This window comes from Meles meles, chromosome 2, assembly GCF_922984935.1.
Source record: "Meles meles chromosome 2, mMelMel3.1 paternal haplotype, whole genome shotgun sequence".
Classification (NCBI taxonomy): Eukaryota; Metazoa; Chordata; class Mammalia; order Carnivora; family Mustelidae; genus Meles; species Meles meles.
This window is the reverse complement of record NC_060067.1, coordinates 11286258-11304582: the sequence shown is the minus strand read 5'-3', so window position 1 is coordinate 11304582 and position 18325 is coordinate 11286258. Positions and strand designations below refer to the sequence as shown.

At 37.9% G+C, this 18325-nt stretch overlaps 1 protein-coding gene across 1 annotated transcript; it reads right to left on the bottom strand.

Annotated features, from left to right (window-relative positions):
- Positions 1-7513: 7513 nt before the first annotated feature.
- JCHAIN (joining chain of multimeric IgA and IgM) lies at positions 7514-16813 on the bottom strand. Its single transcript, XM_045998070.1, has 4 exons — positions 16645-16813; positions 12277-12403; positions 9118-9198; positions 7514-8462 (listed from the first exon to the last, which is right to left on the bottom strand). Exons 1-4 carry the CDS (start codon positions 16706-16708, stop codon positions 8258-8260), a joined length of 477 nt encoding a protein of 158 aa, XP_045854026.1. The 5' UTR covers positions 16709-16813; the 3' UTR covers positions 7514-8257.
- Positions 16814-18325: the final 1512 nt, after the last annotated feature.

The window sequence follows — 18325 nt, the reverse complement described above, 5'->3', positions numbered from 1 at the left end:
TGAAAGAATTTGCAAACACCAAACCAGCTCTACAGGAAATATTGAAAGGGGTCCTCTAAGCAAAGAGAGAGTCCAAAAGTAACAGACCAGAAAGGAACAGAGACAATATACAGTAACAGTCACATACAATGGCACTAAATTCATATCTCTCAATAGTTATCCTGAATGTAAATAGCTAAATGCCCAATCAAAAGACAATACAATGGAACTAAATTCATATCTCTCAATAGTTATCCTGAATGTAAATGGGCTAAGTGCCCAATCAAAAGACACAGGGTATCAGAATGGATAAAAAACAAGACCCAACAATATGCTGTCTATAAGAAACTCATTTTAGAACCAAAGACACCTCCAGATTTAAAGTGAGGGGGTGGAAAACAATTTACCATGCTAATGGACATCAAAAGAAAGCTGGGGTGGTGATCCTTATATCAGATAAATTAGATTTTAAGCCAAAGTCCATAATAAGAGATGAGGGAGGACACTATATCATACTCAAAGGGACTGCCCAACAAGAAGATCTAAAAACTTTAAATATCTCTGCCCCTAACATGGGAGCAGCCAACTATATAAACCAATTAATAACAAAATCAAAGAAACATATTGATAACAATACAATAATAGTAGGGACTTTAACACCCTCCTCACTGAAATGGACAGATCATCTAAGCAAAAGGTCAACGAGTAAATAAAGACTTTAAATGACACACGGGACAAGATGGACATCACAGATATATTCAGAACATTCCATCCCAAAGCAACAGAATACACATTCTTCTCTAGTGCACATGGAACATTCTACAGAGTAAGATCACATCCTGGGTCATAGATCAGGTTTCAACTGGTAAAAAAAAGATTGGGTTCATTCCCTGCATATTTTCAGACCAAAATGCTCTGAAACTAGAGAGGAAAATTGGAAAGAACTCAAATACATGGAGGCTAAAAAGCATCCTACTAAAGAACGAATGGGTCAACCAGGAAATTAAAGAAGAATTGAAAAAATTCACAGAAACAAATGAAAATGAAAACACAACTGTTCAAAATCTAAGGGACATAACAAAGGTGGTCCTGAGAGGAAATTATATAGCAATACAAACACTTCTCAAGAAACAAGAAAGGTCTCAAGTACACAACCTAACCCTACACCTAAAGGAGCTTGAGAAAGAACAGCAAAGAACACCTAAACTCAGTAGGAGAAGAGAAGTCATAAAGATCAGAGCAGAAATCAATGAAATAGAAACCAAAAGAACAGTACAACAAATCAACAAAGCAGGAAAGAATGTACAACGGAAAAAGACAATTTCTTCAACAAATGGTGTTGGGAAAACTGGACAGCCACATGCAAAATAATGGAACTGGATCATTTCCTTACACCACATGCAAAAATAGACTCAAAATGGATGAAAGACCTCAATGTGAGACAGGAATCCATCAAGACCCTTGAGAACACAGGAAGCAACCTCTTCGACCTCAGCTGCAGCAATTTCTTCCTAGAAATATTACCAAAAGCAAAGGAAGCAAGGGCAAAAATGAACTATTGGGACTTCATCAAAATCAAAAGCTTGGGGCGCCTGGGTGGCTCAGTGGGTTAGGCCCCTGCCTTCAGCTCGGGTCATGATCTCAGGGTCCTGGGATCGAGCCCCACATCGGGCTCTCTGCTCAGTGAGGAGCCTATTTCTCCCTCTCTCTCTGCCTGCCTCTCTGCCTACTTGTGACCTCTCTCTCTCTGTCAAATAAATAAATAAAATATTTTAAAAAAAATCAAAAGCTTTTGCACAGCAAAGGAAACAGTCAACAAAACCAAAAGACAACTGACAGAATGGGAAAAGATATTTGCAAATGACACATCAGATAAAGGGCTAGTATCTAAAATCTATAAAGAACTTAGCAAACTCAATACTCAAAGAACAAAGAATCCAATAAAAAAAAAAAGATATGTTCAGAGAATGCAAGGGAAATCTATTAAGAAGTGTTTATGTTACTAGTTACCTTTTTAAATTTATTATTTGTGATATCTTTTTTAATCCTAAATAAATACTCACTTTTGAGTATAAAAAAAAAAAAAGAAATGGGCAGAAGACATGAAAGATATTTCTGCAAAGAAGACATCCTAAAGGCCAACAGACACATGATAATGTGTTCAACATCACTCACCATAAGGGAGATACAAATTAAAACCACAGTGAGATACCACCTCACACCAGTCAGAATGGTTAAAATTAACCAGTCAGGAGATGATAGGTGTTTGCAAGGATGCAGAGAAAGGGGAACTCTCCTACATTGTTGGTGGGAGCAAAAGCTGGTGCAGCCACTCTGGAAAACAGCATGGAGTTTCCTCACAAAGTTGAAAATAGAGCTACCCTATGACCCAGCAATTGCACTACTGGGTATTTACCATAAAGATGCAAACGTAGTGACCCAAAGGGACACGTGCACCCAAATGTTTAGAGCAACAATGTCCACAATAGTCAAACTATGGAAAGAGCTTAGATGTCCATCAACAGATGAATGGATAAAGAAGATGTGGTATATATATATACAATGGAATACTATACAGCCATCAAAAAACCATGAAATCTTACCATTTGCAATGATGTGGATAGAACTAGAGGGTATTATGCTGAGTGCAATAAGTCAATCATGGAAAGACAGTTATCATATGATCTCCCTGATATGAGGAATTTGAGAGGCAGAGTCAGGGTTTAGAGGGGTAGGGAAAGAAAAAATGAAACAAGATGGGATTGGGAGGGAGACAAACCACAAGAGACTCTTAATCTCTCAGAACGAACTGAGTGTTGCTGGGTAGTGGGGAGGTAAGTGTATGGTGTCTGGGTTATGGACATTGGGGAGGGTATGGGCTATGGTGAATGCTGTGAAGTGTGTAAGCTTGATGATTCACACACCTGTACTCCTGGGGCAAATAATACATTATACATTAATAAAAATTAATTAATTAATAATTTTTTAAAGCCTGTAAGATAGTTGTTTTCACCCCCATTTTTCAATCTTAGATTCCATGACCTTGCTATTAGCAACCTATCATTCAGTCACTCAGTCTGTATTTCTACCGGGGCCATGGATTTACCCACTATACCACACTGCCATCCCCAAGCCAAGACCTGGGAAATGTATCAAAGGTTCATTTTCCTATCCCACTGCTTCTAGGTTAGGGAGTCCATGCATGTCTGATTATGAATGCATATACATTGGTGTATTTAGATATGGTACTATAATTATGATTCATTTTGAATATTAAGTTATGTAAAACAATTAGAAATAACAATAGTCCTGAAGTGAAAACTGAACACTTGGCTTGGGTCTACTGGTTTCTAAGGGCTTGTAACAAAAAGCATTACTCCTAGTGTTAATTAACATCATCTTTCTCTACTGGTGCTGAGTGTGCTCACTCAGGTAAGTGGCTAACTTATCAAGAACTCTACAGAAGGAAAACATTCTCACCAAGAACACCCACTTATGCCTGTCTTTTAAAAATATCTATTTAATTCAAACTAAAAAGAAAGGGCAAGAAATACAAAAATAATTTACTTTTTTGACGGGTCAATGAATTTGTCACATTAACCTCAAAATGCTTCATGAGTTTTGAGAAAATGTTATTAGTGACAATAAATGATTGCCAAAGAATGTCTATTAATATTTGTTAAGACTGTAGCAGTGATTCGGTTTTCATTGCCATTTACTAGACAAATGAACTAGTCAAATTGCGAATTACCCACTGAGTTGGTTTTCTCATTTGCAATATAAAAGTAACACCCAAAGCATTAGTGTGAGGATTAAATGAGGTGGCATAGGTGAATCGCCTGGCATGGGAAGAATGCTCAGTATCACCACCATTAAATCAGATACCTCATAACTCGCTGTATTAATTTAATTTAGGTCCTGAAGAAACAGAAGCCATGATGAGATGAAAGGTGCAAGAGATTTATCAGAAAAAACGCCTGTAAGAGAATATGGGTGGGAGCCCAAGAAGACTGGGAGAACCATCAAACCCTAATGCAGGTCTGGCCCGTGGGGAGGAAAGAGGATAGGAAGGAAGGCTGGGTAGGTAATATCTAAGGGTAGCACCGTGCCAAGAAATTTTTAGTGAAGCTGATTGGGAAGTCAAGTCAGTCACCCATCAGGGGAGTCCTGTGTCTCCCAGGAACGAGCCTGCCTTGGTGTTCTTGCCACACTCGATCATTATTGTCTGGGAGGCAGCTCATGGACCTCTCACACAAACACAAACACCGGGAGTCCTACTAGAGCCCTAAGTCAGAGAAGCCTCCTGCGAGGAGCCAAGAGTCCCTTCTGAGCTGCCTCTTCTATGCCGATTCCTTAGTGCTCCCCTGCCAAACTGTCCGGTGATACAAGCAAATGTAGGACAGTCTTTCTTCAACAAGCCGCACTTAAAAGGCAGCAGCTGCTCTGGATTTATACTGAATGAGTCAATGCTCGATAAAGCAATTAGACTGGTGTCTTAGCACATGGTAAGTGGCCCAATTGTTATTAGCATGCCGCGTCTTAGAGTTTAACTGAGCAAGACCTACAGAACCTAAGTTTGCCGTCCTCTTTCAGCTGTCATATGATGAGGCAATGACACCAGAGTAAGGGTCTTTCTTATAAGAATCTGCCACGTGGTAACAAAATCATTTTCTTTCTTTTAACTTAAATTCAATTAATTAACATACAGACAGAGAGTATCATTAGTTTCAGAGGTAGAGTTCAGCCGTTTATCGTTTGCGGATAACATGCAGTGCTCCTTACATCACATGCCCACCTTCGTGCTCATCACCCGGTTCCCCGTTCTCCTACCCGCCCCTACCCCCTCCAGTTTGTTTCCTTTGGTCAAACCCTCAGTTTGTTTCCTTTGGTCAAGAGTCTCTTATGGCAGCAATATCCACAATAGCCAAAAATGCTTTCTTTTTTTTTTTTTTTAGATTTATTTATTTATTGGTCAGAAAGAGAAAGAGAGAGCACAAGCAAGGGGAGCAGCCCACAGTGAGAAAAGCAGGCTCCCCACTGAGGAAGGAGCTCGATGCAGAACTCGATACCAGGGCCCTGGGGTCATGACCTGAGCATAAGGCAGACTTAACCAACTGAGCCCCAGGCGTCCCCCCAAAAATTTTTTTTAAGATTCTATTTACTTATTTGACAGAGAGAGAGATCACAAGAAGGGAGAGCAGCAGGCAGAGAGAGAGAGGAGGAAGCAGGCTCCCTGCTGAGCGGAGAGCCCCATGTGGGGCTCGATCCCAGGACCCTGAGTTCATGACCTGAGCCAAAGGAAGAGGCTTAACCCACTGAGCCACCCAGGCGCACCAGCCCAAAAATGTTTTCTCTTGGGTATGCAGAAAAACTAAAGCAGGGGTGGGGGGGGAGAACAAAGGGCCCTCTTCAGAAAGAGTCTCCCCCTGAAAGTTCTCATCACAAGGAAAAAAATTTTTTGTGACTGTATGAAGTGACAGATGTTAACTAAACTTACGGCAGTAATCATTTCACAATAGATATGTATGCAAAGTTATTATGCTGTACACCCTAACTTATCCAGTGTTATATGTCAATTACATCTCAATAAAACTGGGGAGGGGGAGGGAGAAATGTAGGTTCACAGGCCTCTCGGGGACTTTCCTAGTATAATCTGAAACCAGCCCCTTGACGCAGAGGTCAGGAAGAAACCGAAGAAACAAGCAGGCCACTCCATGCTGGTAGGTGGCAATTTTAATAATAGCAAAGGAAACTTACATATGACGCTTGTCTTGGGCAGCAACAGGACGAATGGATCCCCGCACCTGCCCACCAAATCTTAAAATCTTATAAAGAGGCCTTAACTGGGCTCAAGCATGTATACTATGCAGGTGTTTTCAACACCACATCACTATCTCAAGGCAATGTCCTTGGCGCAGCCTCCAGGAGTGGGATAGGTTAGCAGAACCCACATTCCAGAGACAGGGAGGGGGAGAGAAGCCTCTAAGTGCCCAGGTGCAGCTCACGAGTCAATAAGTGGTCACATCTTTTTTGACCACATTCCCCAACAGGAAGTCCCCCATAAATTCTCGTAACACTTTGGGCCCTATTAGTTTGTTTTTATGAGATTCTGTCAAATGATTGTCATTTTTTTTTAGATTTTTTTTTTAATTTGACAGAGATCACGAGTAGGCAGAGAGGCAGGCAGGGGGGCAGGGAAGCAGACTTCCCGCTGAGCAGAGAGCCTGATGCGGGGCTCAATCCCAGGACCCTGAGAGCATGACCTGAGCTGAAGGCAGAGGCTTTAACCCACAGAGCCACCCAGATGCCCCAAATGATTGTCTTTTTTATGTGTATATCTTGTCTCCTCAAGTAAACTGTATTCATGTTCATTCATTCAACAAACATGTACTGAGCACCTCAATGTGCCAGGCACTGTTCTGGGTGCGGGGGATACATCACTGAGTAAAATAAAAATGCCCACCCTTGTGGACCTTATACTCTAGTGGGGGGGAGAAACTATAAAATGGTAAATAAGTAAATTATATAGTCCATAAGAGGGTAATACATATACAGGGAGAAGTAAACCAGGATAAGGAAATAGAGTTTACAGTTCTTAAAAACAGAGTGAGCTTCATGAGAAGAGGACAACTGAGCAGACGCCTAGGGATTGAGTGGTGCTGTTTGGAGGGCACTTGATCACAGCTTAATCGCCAAAAAGTGTAGCACAGTGCCTTGCATGGCATAAATATTTAATAAATGTTTACTAATTAGATAAAATTTTAAAACTTGGCTAAAATCACACACTAGATTAGTCAAGAATGATGTGTCTTTCATGCATCAACTATGATTCCTACGGAAGCACTAGTGTTTCCAAGCTTTATCCCCCCAAAACAACAAAAAAAAAAACCCCGACACTGAATAATCCGTATGAACACAGTGAAAGTTATGAGTAAATACTGTTCCCATTAAAAAAAAAGAAGAACAATGCCTCTTCAGGAAACTGACTTTTACCAAACAGCCTCCTGTTACTTTAAATCCTGAGTCAGCATTTACTTTCCACAGAACCCTTGGATATGTATGTCAGTCGGCCTTGGGCTTTCTGCCATGAGAAATTTTATGTGCCGTGGTAAACACTATGTTTGTCAAGAGGGACCTTGCCTTTTAATTTATTTTTTTAAATACTTTATTTATTTATTTGACAGAGAGAGAGAGAGAGATCACAAGTAGAGCAGCAGGCAGAGAGAGAGGGGGAAGCAGGCTCCCTGCGGAGCAGAGAGCCCGATGCAGGGCTCGATCCCAGGACCCTGAGACCATGACCTGAGCCGAAGGCAGCGGCTTAACCCACTGAGCCGCCCAGGCGCCCCTTTGCCTTTTAATTTAATTTTAGGCTTAAATGACAAAGCTACTTCAAATATGTACACGTATGAATTCAGTGATTAATGCATAATTATACCATACTTATGAACTGTTCATCAGCAATAAATTATATTTTACCTTACATGCAATGAAGTTAACACAAGTGAACTTTTCAATAAATTATTTCACACAGGTATATGCTTATGAGTCTATTTAATTGTTAAAGCTGTGCTAGAGAATAAATATTTTGGATACATACTTCATTAGATACAGTTACAACATAGATGATTTCCAATGGGAATTTCTTACACTCTGCTGATTATCAAAAAGAGTCTGTATCATCTCCGCCAAATCTGTACTACGTCAAAATATATTTTTGTCAATTATGCATTTAATTATATCACTTGCAGCTCATTGGTTTCATAAATGGAGATCTTATTTTAAATTATTTTTGCAATTATTTCCAAAACATGTTTTCCAAATTATTTTTCTAGTGAAAACATGCAATTGACCTATATTTACACATAAATTTTCTCTGCACGTGATACTTTTTAAAAAGAGAAGAGTGTGGAAGGTGCGAAGCTGTGGCTCTCCAAGTCAATGCCAAAAAAAAAGTGAAATTTGATTATGTCTTCTGACTTTTACTCTTTGAGTTTTAGTTTATCCTTCTGTCTGTTTTTAAATGCTAGAAATTAAATTCTCAAGCTCGTATAACCCTCTGGGCAAGGACTATGAGAGATTTTAATACTTAGAGTGAGAACATATAGTTGAAAAGTAATTTCAATAAAAATAATAATGTTACTATTTCTATTTGGGGGATAGTTTTATATTAACAAAAAAATCACTTTTTCAAATTCATTGGTAGTAAATGCATGAACTTTCTGGATTAAAATGAAGAGCCTTTCAAGAAAAGGAGCTGTGCAGTCAGCAATGATTTAAATTAGTCAGGGTAGCAGGAATCCGGGGTCAAGGCTGTTTCCACCATTTTGGTCTGACCGCCATACGTAAATGGGACCCAATTTGTGTAGCACTTGTTTCTGTCGTACGTGTAGCAGGTCTCAATGTCTTCATCACAGAGGTTGCTCTGGGAGGCAATAACTATTTGATTATCCAGCTCCACTTCTACAGGATCACATTTTTTACAGCTGAAAAACAAATACATTCATTAGACAATCCCCATCAAATGTTGTCTCGGAATCTGAGTGAATATTCGTTTCTATCCAAAATTAGCTAGCTCTTGCTCATAACTGCTTTCAGATCTCAGCTACTCTATGGAATAGTTAATGGGATTTTTCAACCTTTAATATATAAAAATTAGTTGAAAGTAAACAATATAATTAATGATATGATAATATGATTGTTTTGTCTATGCCATACAGCAACTTCTACTCTCTTAGGTTTTTCCCACCTGTACACTGGGATTAAACAAGTTCTTGACAGTGACAAGGAAGGCAGAATATTTTTAAGAAAAAGAAGTTATTTGATGTTGGATTCTATAGCTTCCAAAGAAACAGCTGCATGTTAATATGTCTGAAATCTAATTACTTAACTTAAGACAAATTGGCCCTTCTGTACTACTGGCAATAATTTCTTATTCAGAATAAATTTATAGCTAACTTTCATCTGTGATAAAGTTTTATAAATTTATTATATCTAATAATTAACATAGAAATTAATGTATTCAAAAGCTCAAATTATATCAGTAAATGTTTATACCCCATATTTTCAGAAACATTCCTACTAACAAATTTAAAGTTATTAACTTCCATATCTATATTAGCGTGAAGGAAAATCTCTTACAGATCAGACAAATGGTACACAAAGTTGGTTCTCACTGGCGAGGTGGGATCAGAGATATTCTCCCGGTTGTTTAGAGGAACACTAAAAGAAGAAAGAAAATAAATAAAAATAATGAAATGAACAGATACTGGTTTTTTGGTAATAGGTATGTTGCTGGGACAGTATTTACTATTTCATCAGGAATTTAGCACATTTAGCACTTTATAAGACTAAAACCACTCTACAGTAATACTATTACTCAGATTCACAGTAATTTGCATATTTTAAACATTTCCCATTCAAAGTAAACCTCAAACTCCTCCGTCAATGATCATTGCTCACTTGGCAAAGCCCTGCTTTTCCTTTAAAAATCAACTCAAGTTTTCCCTTTTTTATGATGATCCATCTTCACTCCTAAACAAACTCCTTCTCCTTCATCTCATCGAAGTTCATGTATCTTTTTTTTTAAAGATTTTTTAATTTATTTGACAGACAGAGATCACACGTAGGCAGAGAGGCAGGTAGAGAGACGAGAAAGCAGGCTCCCTGCTGAGCAGAGAGCCCGATGCGGGGCTCGATTCCAGGACCCTGAGATCATGACCTGAGCGGAAGGCAGAGGCTTTAATCCACTGAGCCACCCAGGCGCCCTGAAGTTCACGTATCTTTCTTATAAGTGCCATATAGTTCCTTGTCTATAGAGAAATTCCTTCCCCAGATTACATAAGTTCTTTGAGGCAAAACCAACTACGTTTTCTCAATGCTTTTCTAGATGTGTGGCATGTAGAATATGTTCAACATTTATGGAAGGAATGGACAGACAATATTATCCATATTTATGGGATACCGAAGTAAACCAGAGACCTCAATGACCTACCCGAGTTCACATAAAAACGAAGTAGTAGAACTGTAACTGGACTCCAGGCCTCTTGATTTGGTGATGTTCCATGGAAAATTAGATGACATCAAATAGTTGAGGTGGTTTCATTCGTTTCACATTTTTTCTTTTTTTTTTAGTTATTCTTATTTTTTAATTTTTTTCATTATGTTATGTTAGTCACCATCCATTACATCATTGGTTCTTGATGTAGTGTTCCATAATTCATTGTTTGAGTACAACACCCAGTGCTCCGTGCAATCCCTGCCCTCCTAATACCCATCACAGGGCTAACCCGTCCCCCCACCCCCTCCTCTCTAAAACCCTCAGTTTGTTTCTTGGAGTCCATAGTCTCATGGTTTGTCTCTCCGTCTTATTCCCCCTGCCTTCATTTTTCCCTTCCTTCTCCTAATGTCCTCCATGCAATTCCTTATGAGTCACAAGTAAGTGAAACCATATAATTGACTTTCTCTGCTTGACTTGTTTCATGCAGCATAATTTCCTCCAGTCCCGTCCGTGTGGATGCAAAAATATACGCCATCATTCCTCCTCACATGCACCCCTCCCTACCAAATGACACGAAGGAAAACGTGAGGATGGATTTAGCAGTACTGCCTACACAGATACCGAGTCAAACCCTTAGATACCATTCCTGGGTGCCCCCTGTCTGTGATGACCGGTATATAGTCCATCTCACAGTTCCGCTGATTCTGATTCTTTGCAATCTGTGCACTTGGTTCAAGACACTGCCATTTCTCTCCTACATTTCAGCAGTATCCTCGTTTAGTCTTGACCCCTTCAATGTATTAGCCACATTCTTGCCACAATGGCCTCTAAGATACAAGCCCGACGTTCTTCTCGGCTTTAATCCCACAGTATCTCCACCCAGAAAACGGCGCAGAAGGCACCGAGGGTACACCTGCAGCTCGCCAGCCCCCTCTCTCCCCGGGGCCACCCTCGTTAAACGCCAGCTGGAAACACCTGCTTGCAATTCCACAAACTTGCCACGCTTTTCTCATCTCCAAGTCTTAACAGCAACAAAGCACCAAGAGTTCTAACACTTATGAAGTGCCTGCAATGTGCCTGGTACTATGAGAAGTGTGTTCTGTGATGATCTCATACAATCGGCACGGCAACCGTTTCCTTTTCCTGGAATGACCTGCCTCACCTACCGACCCTGTCGCTCCCCACACACATTTGCCCAGGTGACTCCCGCTGGGCCAGCTAACCGCCGCTGCCTTGGCGTACTCCAGCACCCCGCCTGACTCCCACTGCCACCCTCCTTTCACCCTCCAGGACGGGACCCGGTGCCCCTCCTTAGTGCTCCCATAACACCTTGCATTTATTCCTGTCACAGCATTTACAATACGGTAGTGCAATTGCCTTTTAAGTTGTTTAAAGTTCCCTACTAGACTGTACATTATTTGATGGCATGGACTGTGTTTTATATAAATTGTTGTATCACCGGCTCCAATCCTCAGTGGCGTTCGATAAATGTTTGCCTTCAATAAATGTTTGCTGAATGAATGAATGAATGAATCTCTTCTTTATTAGATTGTAAAGGCTCTAGTAATATCAGAAGAAGCCTTGAATAATGAGAAAGATAATAAACATGTATGAGTACCTCCTGTGGGTTTTTAAACACTGTCCTCGATGCTTCTGTCCATTCGCATATTTAATTTTGTCCATTCAGCATATTTAATCCTCACATAAAGTGTATGTGTATCTATACATACATAAATAATATCTATGGAAACATAGATTTCCATGATTTCCATGTAAGTATTACACATCGAAAAGAGGACTAGGGGCGCCAGTGGGTTAAAGCCTCTGCCTTCACTCAGGTCATGATCCCAGAGGGTCCTGGATCGAGCCCCGAATCGGGCTCTCTGCTCAGCAGGGAGCCTGCTTCCTCCTCTCTCTCTGCCTGCCTCTCTGCCTACTTGTGATCTCTGTCTGTCAAATAAATAAAATCAAATCTTAAAAAAAAAAGAGGAGTAGAGAGGCTCCTGGGTGGCTCAGTTGATGAAGTGACAGACCCTTGATTTCCACTCAGGTCATGATTTTAGGTTTGTGAGATAGAATCCCACATCAAGCTCCATGCCCAGCCTGCTAAGACTCTTTGTCCCTCTCTCCCCACCCTACTCTCTCTCTCTGCCTTAAAAAGAAGAAGGAGAAGGAGGAGGAGGAGGAGAAGAAGTAGAGACATAGGTATTACAGTCAATACATTCAAACAATGGCTAATATCAGAAAGTATCTCTGCTTACAACATGAAAAAAATAAAAGAAATTTAAAGAGCCACGTACACAATTCTGATGTTTCTCTCTATAATGTCTTCATTAGGGTCATCGGGAGAAGGGATGATCCTGGAAGTGATCCGGGCACATTGACATTTGTTGTCAGCAAGAACAGTCATTCCATCTTCGTCTTGGGCTTGAGAAATAAAACATATTAAAAAGAAAGGGAGGTAGGGAAGGAAAAAATGAAACAAGATGGGATCGGCAGGGAAATAAACCATAAGAGACTCTTAATCTCACAAAACAAGCTGAAGTTGCTGGGGAGTGGGGTGGATAGGGACAGGGTCACTGGGTTATGGACATTGGGGAGGGTATGTGCTATGGTGAGTGCTTTGAATTGTGTAAGACTGACGATTCACAGACCTTTACCCCTGAAGCAAATAATCCATTATATGTTAATAAAAATAATTTTTAAAAAAAGAAAGGGGGTAAATGTATGTTTCTGTACTTTTATTGGGTTGATTTATCTTTTTTTCCAGTAGAAAAACTAAGTTTTATGGTTGATCAGTTTCAGTTTTCTCCATTTTTGTCCTCTTTCCTAATCTAACATGCTAAGTGAAATCTCGCATTTGGAAATCCAAATGCACTTCAGACAAATTTTTTTCTTTTTCTCTTGGCCCCATCTGTGGGAACCTGGGCTAAAAGAATTCTAGTTTTCATCTAATGTTTTTAATAGAGGCACAGCTCTGAATACTGTAGTCTTACAAATATCAGTGCCAAATGACAAAATGACAGAGAAAAAAAAATCTAGATGTCTCTCAGATCAAAGTAATGATTCAAAAGTGAACAACAAATAATATTAGCCTTTATAAGTCCCAGTTTGAAGTGTCATATCCTTCCTGAACTCCCATTTATGTACCTTTTTCTGCTTAGATTGGATTACAGTTAAGAACAGGCACATTTTCCCCAAGATAACCCTACTTTTTTGTGAGATGTTTAAATATTCTTTACTATAATTTTCCTAAACTTAATTGTATTCTTCTTTTTCATAATAATAACAAGGCTATCATGGCATAATGATTCAATCAAATAAAATAATAAGTGTTATATTTATTAATATTTCCTATAGGAATTCTTTTAAAAGATAGGGCATATATAGATGTAAAGTGCTATGAATTTACAAAAACAATTTAGAAAATATTGTGAGGTACAAGCACTACTTAATATAATATGCTGTTTACAGAAAAAATAGTAAGTGAATGGATACACAGATGACCATTAAAGCCTTAACTCTGAGTATCAACATTTATTGTCAAATCTAAATATTGGACAAAGAGGTCTGGGAAGTGTTGCAAGGAAGAAGCAAAGAAAATTTCACATTATCTGGACTCAGATCAGTTAACAGGCATTTGAAGAATCAATAACAACTTTATTAGTGCTAATTAAACAATAATGATGATGTTTGATATATTTTTGTTTTGTTTTTAAATTAAACTTTTTTAAATCATTGTAAATTCACATGCGGTTATAATAAATACTAAAAAGAGAACCCATGTACGTTTTACCCAACTTCTCCCAGTGGTACATCCTGAAAAACTATAGTACAATTTCCCAACTAGAATACTAAATTTGATAGAATTTACCAATGTTAGCTTTTACTCAGTGTAGGGTACTTAAAACAAACTTATACTCCACTACCATAAAATTAACCTACTAAATATGTTTTTTATTTCTATAATTTTAACTTTAACCTTAATTTTAAATGACCTCTAAATTTTCTCCCATCAAGTCTCAACTTAAAAATATATATATTTAACACATTAATTGACGTTACAAAGGTTAAATGATCAGGATAGATATAATTGTAACTGGAAGTCTAATTATTTCAGAGGTGTCCCAAAGCAGAGAGGACCTAATTGCAGTATTTCAGTCTTGATGATAACAGTCATTACAAAAACGTGTAAGACCACTGTCTAACTGTTGGAAGTATTTTACCATGCATTATTATGGCATTATCCTTAACTTCTTAATACATCTTCTGATAAAAGTCTGTATAGTATTGGAGAAGAAACATTATGAGTACAAGACAATAATATAACTCTTAACATTTTGAAAAGAATAAGATGACTTAAATGGTGTCCTCTTCCCTACTCCTATATTCATGACTCTTAAATGTTTTTTTTAATTTAAATTCAATTAACATGTAGCGTATTATTAGCTTCAGAGATAGAGTTTAGTGATTCATCAGTTGCATGTAACATCCAGTGCTCATCACATCGAGTGTCCTCCTTAATGTCCATCACTCAGTTACCACATCCCCTCCCCCACCTCTCCTCCAGCAACACTCAGTTTGTTTCCTATTAAGAGTCTCTTACGGTTTATCTCTCTCTCTGATTTCATCTTATTTTATTAAATGTTGTTCTCAATAAAATACAAATGAATGTGTAATGCCTGACAAAAATACAGATTGAGTCAAGTCTGTGACTTGACTATTAAAGTCTTAAATAGAAAATTTCTATATTTTATTTGGAATATAAAATTTATTTTCTTACCAGAAACCTAGGAAAATACTATTAATTTTTATTACTATTTACTGTTACTAAATAAAAATATTGGGCAGTCTACTATATCTACCAGGAAATGTACAAATACAGTCAATTCACCAAGCCTTAAAAGTTTCTAACATTCTCACTTACAGGCAATATTTTTCCAAATAAACCTGTGTTATAGATTGTGCCTTGATTTACTCCAAGAGTACCTGAGATATAGCAGGTGCCCAATAAATATTTGTTAAATTTAATTCAGTTCAAACAAATAAGAAAATATACTTAACACATAGTAAATATGAACATAATGAGTTTACTAAAAGGTGCTTCTCCAATATAGGCAGAATAGGATAGAAGTTAGAACCATGGGCTATAGGGTCAGATGGCCTGGGTTTTACATGTTTGCTCTGTGACTGTAGGTAAGTTACTTTGCCTCTCTGAAGCTCAGTGGATTCAACTATATGTTAGAAATATTTTTTTAAGGATTTTATTTATTTATTTGACAGAGAGAGAGACACAGTGAGAGAGGGAACACAAGCAGGGGGAATAGGAGAGGAAGAAGCAGGCTTGCCACCAAGCAGGGAGCCTGATGTGGGGCTTGATGCAGGGCTTGATCCCAGGACCCTGGGATCATGACCTGGCCAAAGGCAGACGCTTAACGGCTGAGCCACCCAGGCACCCCTATATGTTAGAAATATTAATAGTACCTACCCTCAAGTGGTTATTGTGAGAATTAAATGGAATAGTATATGTAAAGCAGTTAGCATAGTGCCTGGAAAACAGTATGTACTCAATGACAGATCTTTTATATATGTTTTACATATATGTTTACAGGTATATAAACATGTTCATGAACATTTATTTACGTATATAGACACATATGCTGTACCTGTTTTAATACTACTATCTTTGTGTTTAAAATATTATTAGAAATGCATTATTTCGGGACACCTGGGTGGCTCAGTGGGTTAAAGCCTCTGCTTTCGGCTCAGGTCATGATCTCAGGGTCCTGGGATCGAGTCCCGCATTGGGCTCTCTGCTCAGCAGGGAGCCTGCTTCCTCCTCTCTCTCTGCCTCCCTCTCTGCCTCCCTCTCTGCCTACCTGTGATCTCTGTCAAATAAATAAATAAAATCTTTAAAAAAAAGAAATGCATTATTTCTAATGCTGTTAGTATAAAAATATATGTAAAATGACTCTTCTTAATTATATCATACCCTGTTCTGAAATAAGAATAAGCTCAGCAAGTGTTAGAAAACATCAGGCCAAATTACATCACTTTTAACTCATTATCCTTCTAGATGACTATTATTACATCTGTATTCAGAGTGTATTACATTTTCTACAGTAGTTTGAAAGGTTAGTAAACAAAACAACCAAAGTTATACCATGGATTCATAGGCAACCTGTATAACACTAAACACTGTAAATTATCATACTAAATCTGTAGACTCAGATTCAGGGAAATTGTTAGAACTAGTATCAGTCTCTCTAGGGAAGTAAAAACCCAATGCATCCCATATGGTAGTTATAGTCATTATTACTTCATTTCTCCAGAATATTCATTTAAGATACTCAAGGAGAGGATTACTGATTTTCAAGATTTAAAATGGATATTTATGTAAGTACAGCTATCAATACTTATTCACAAATATATATTTTCTTATTCTCTAAGTTATAGTAGGTAAACAAATAAGAGAAAAAAAGAATAAAAAGAATTAGAGTGAGTCTTCCCTGCATAAAGATCACTGCCCATAGAAAGATTAAGGCATGGTAGAAAAAGTAGACAGCTAGCTAGCTAATCAAAGCACAAACATAAAAGTTTAAATCTGAAAAGCAGATCTGTGTTACATTTTTCCTTTTATGTGAGTTAATTTTCAAAATAGCACATACCTGTTACCAGAACAGCCTTAACAAAAATGGCTAGGACTCCACAGAAAAACAAATGGCTCCTCATCTTGACTTCAATCCTTTTGAGAAACCGAAGCTGAAAAGTCAGGGCTAAGGTGTGTGATCTATAAGGACTGTGCAAATGATGGTGCTTCTGCTTTCTTAAAATAACACTCCCAGGCAGTTAACAAACTAAAAACAATCACAGTTGTGGTTGGAGTCAGAAATTTAAATGCTGCCCTGTACAGAGATGTATGTCTCAGGTTTCTGTATTTTCTTCCAAAGTATCTCCCCAAAAGCCATGCTTTGATCCAGTAACTCTTTATCTTACAATGACTCTACAAAATTAGACATGAATATTATTAATAACTTCGAGTCATGAGTACATGAAGAATGTTTAAATGGGGGTTCTCAACTTTAGTTCTTAGATAATAAAGTTTCAAATCAAATATGGGACATTTGTTGTGCCTAGAGCAGTAAATGAAGGCAAGAGAAGGAGGAGAAATTAATTAAAGCCTTTCAAGGTCCCAGTTGTCCCTTATGTCAAATTTTTCTCCTAGTCCTTAATTAACCAAGTTACCAGATTTGAATATACATATTATACATGACATACACAATATATAATATATCCATAATCTGATTGCTTTCAGTTACTTTATAAACTCAAACACAAAATTGGAATTTGAAACAGATGGATACTAGATGTATCAGTTGCCGTGGTTTAATTTGACAGCATTAAGGCAGACCTTGTGTCTGATACTGGCTTTTGGAATTATAAGCCCATGAAATGATTTTCATCTGAGATGCCTCAACAGAAAACTTAATCACTGCAGTATTTCTGTAATTTTTTGTTATTAATTTGTGTCAAAAAGCAAACAAACAAATAATTTAATAATTAAATAATAAACAAAAAAAGAGCAAAAAAACAAATAAATAATTTGAGCTTTTGGACAGGACATTCCTCCTACCCTCTGCCCCAACATGTTAGAATTTCCTCTCTCAGGGTTGGTTCCAGGAACATGTTGTTTATATATCTACATATGCAACATCAATTATGTTACTTTTGGTTCTCAGTTCTCTAATTTTTTAAGGGTCTCCTAGTATGTTGAGAGGCACTAAAGAAATGCTTCAGGATCAAGTAGGCAAGCAGATTTCACAGCTAAGAACAGAAGGGGGCAGAATGAAAACTAATTATTAAAGGCTCACACATAATTGCACTCTTCCAATCATGTACTGAATGTCTAACATGAACAAAGCCCCATAGATAATAAACATGTAATATTACTATACTGTCAAACTTTACTGTCATTTTAACTTCTACTATCATAGGACTTAGAAACTATTTGGTGTTAAGGAAAACATACTGGATTCACAAGAACAATTGTATCTATTGGGGGAAAAAACAAATCTGAAAACACATTACTTTAGTGTATGGTCAGGATGTCAAAACAAGTATCAACACTTAAGAACTCTTCATCTCTAACTGTAGTTTCCAAATAACTGATTTATTCATTCACTCTAAAACAGAGTAATTAGAAGTGAGCTGGATAATTTTTTTAAGTCATTATTTCCTTGAAATAATTTTTCCTCCATTATTTCCTTGAAAATAAACTCAAGTCTAGATTTCTCCCCCAAAGCAAGTTGGATGAATCTTTGGGGATAAAAAGTTTCCCCAAAGCTTATT

What these genes read in the sequence shown, in the direction of transcription:
- JCHAIN (XM_045998070.1), bottom strand. Translation starts at nt 16,708, where the DNA reads ATGAGGAGCCATTTGTTTTTCTGTGGAGTCCTAGCCATTTTTGTTAAG. An exon ending in GAGAGAAACATCAGAATTGT is followed by an intron (nt 9,199 to 12,276) that starts GTACGTGGCTCT and finishes TTCTTCTTTTAG; the next exon opens with TGTTCCTCTAAACAACCGGG. An exon ending in GTGTACCATTTGTCTGATCT is followed by an intron (nt 8,463 to 9,117) that starts GTAAGAGATTTT and finishes TTTGTTTTTCAG; the next exon opens with CTGTAAAAAATGTGATCCTG.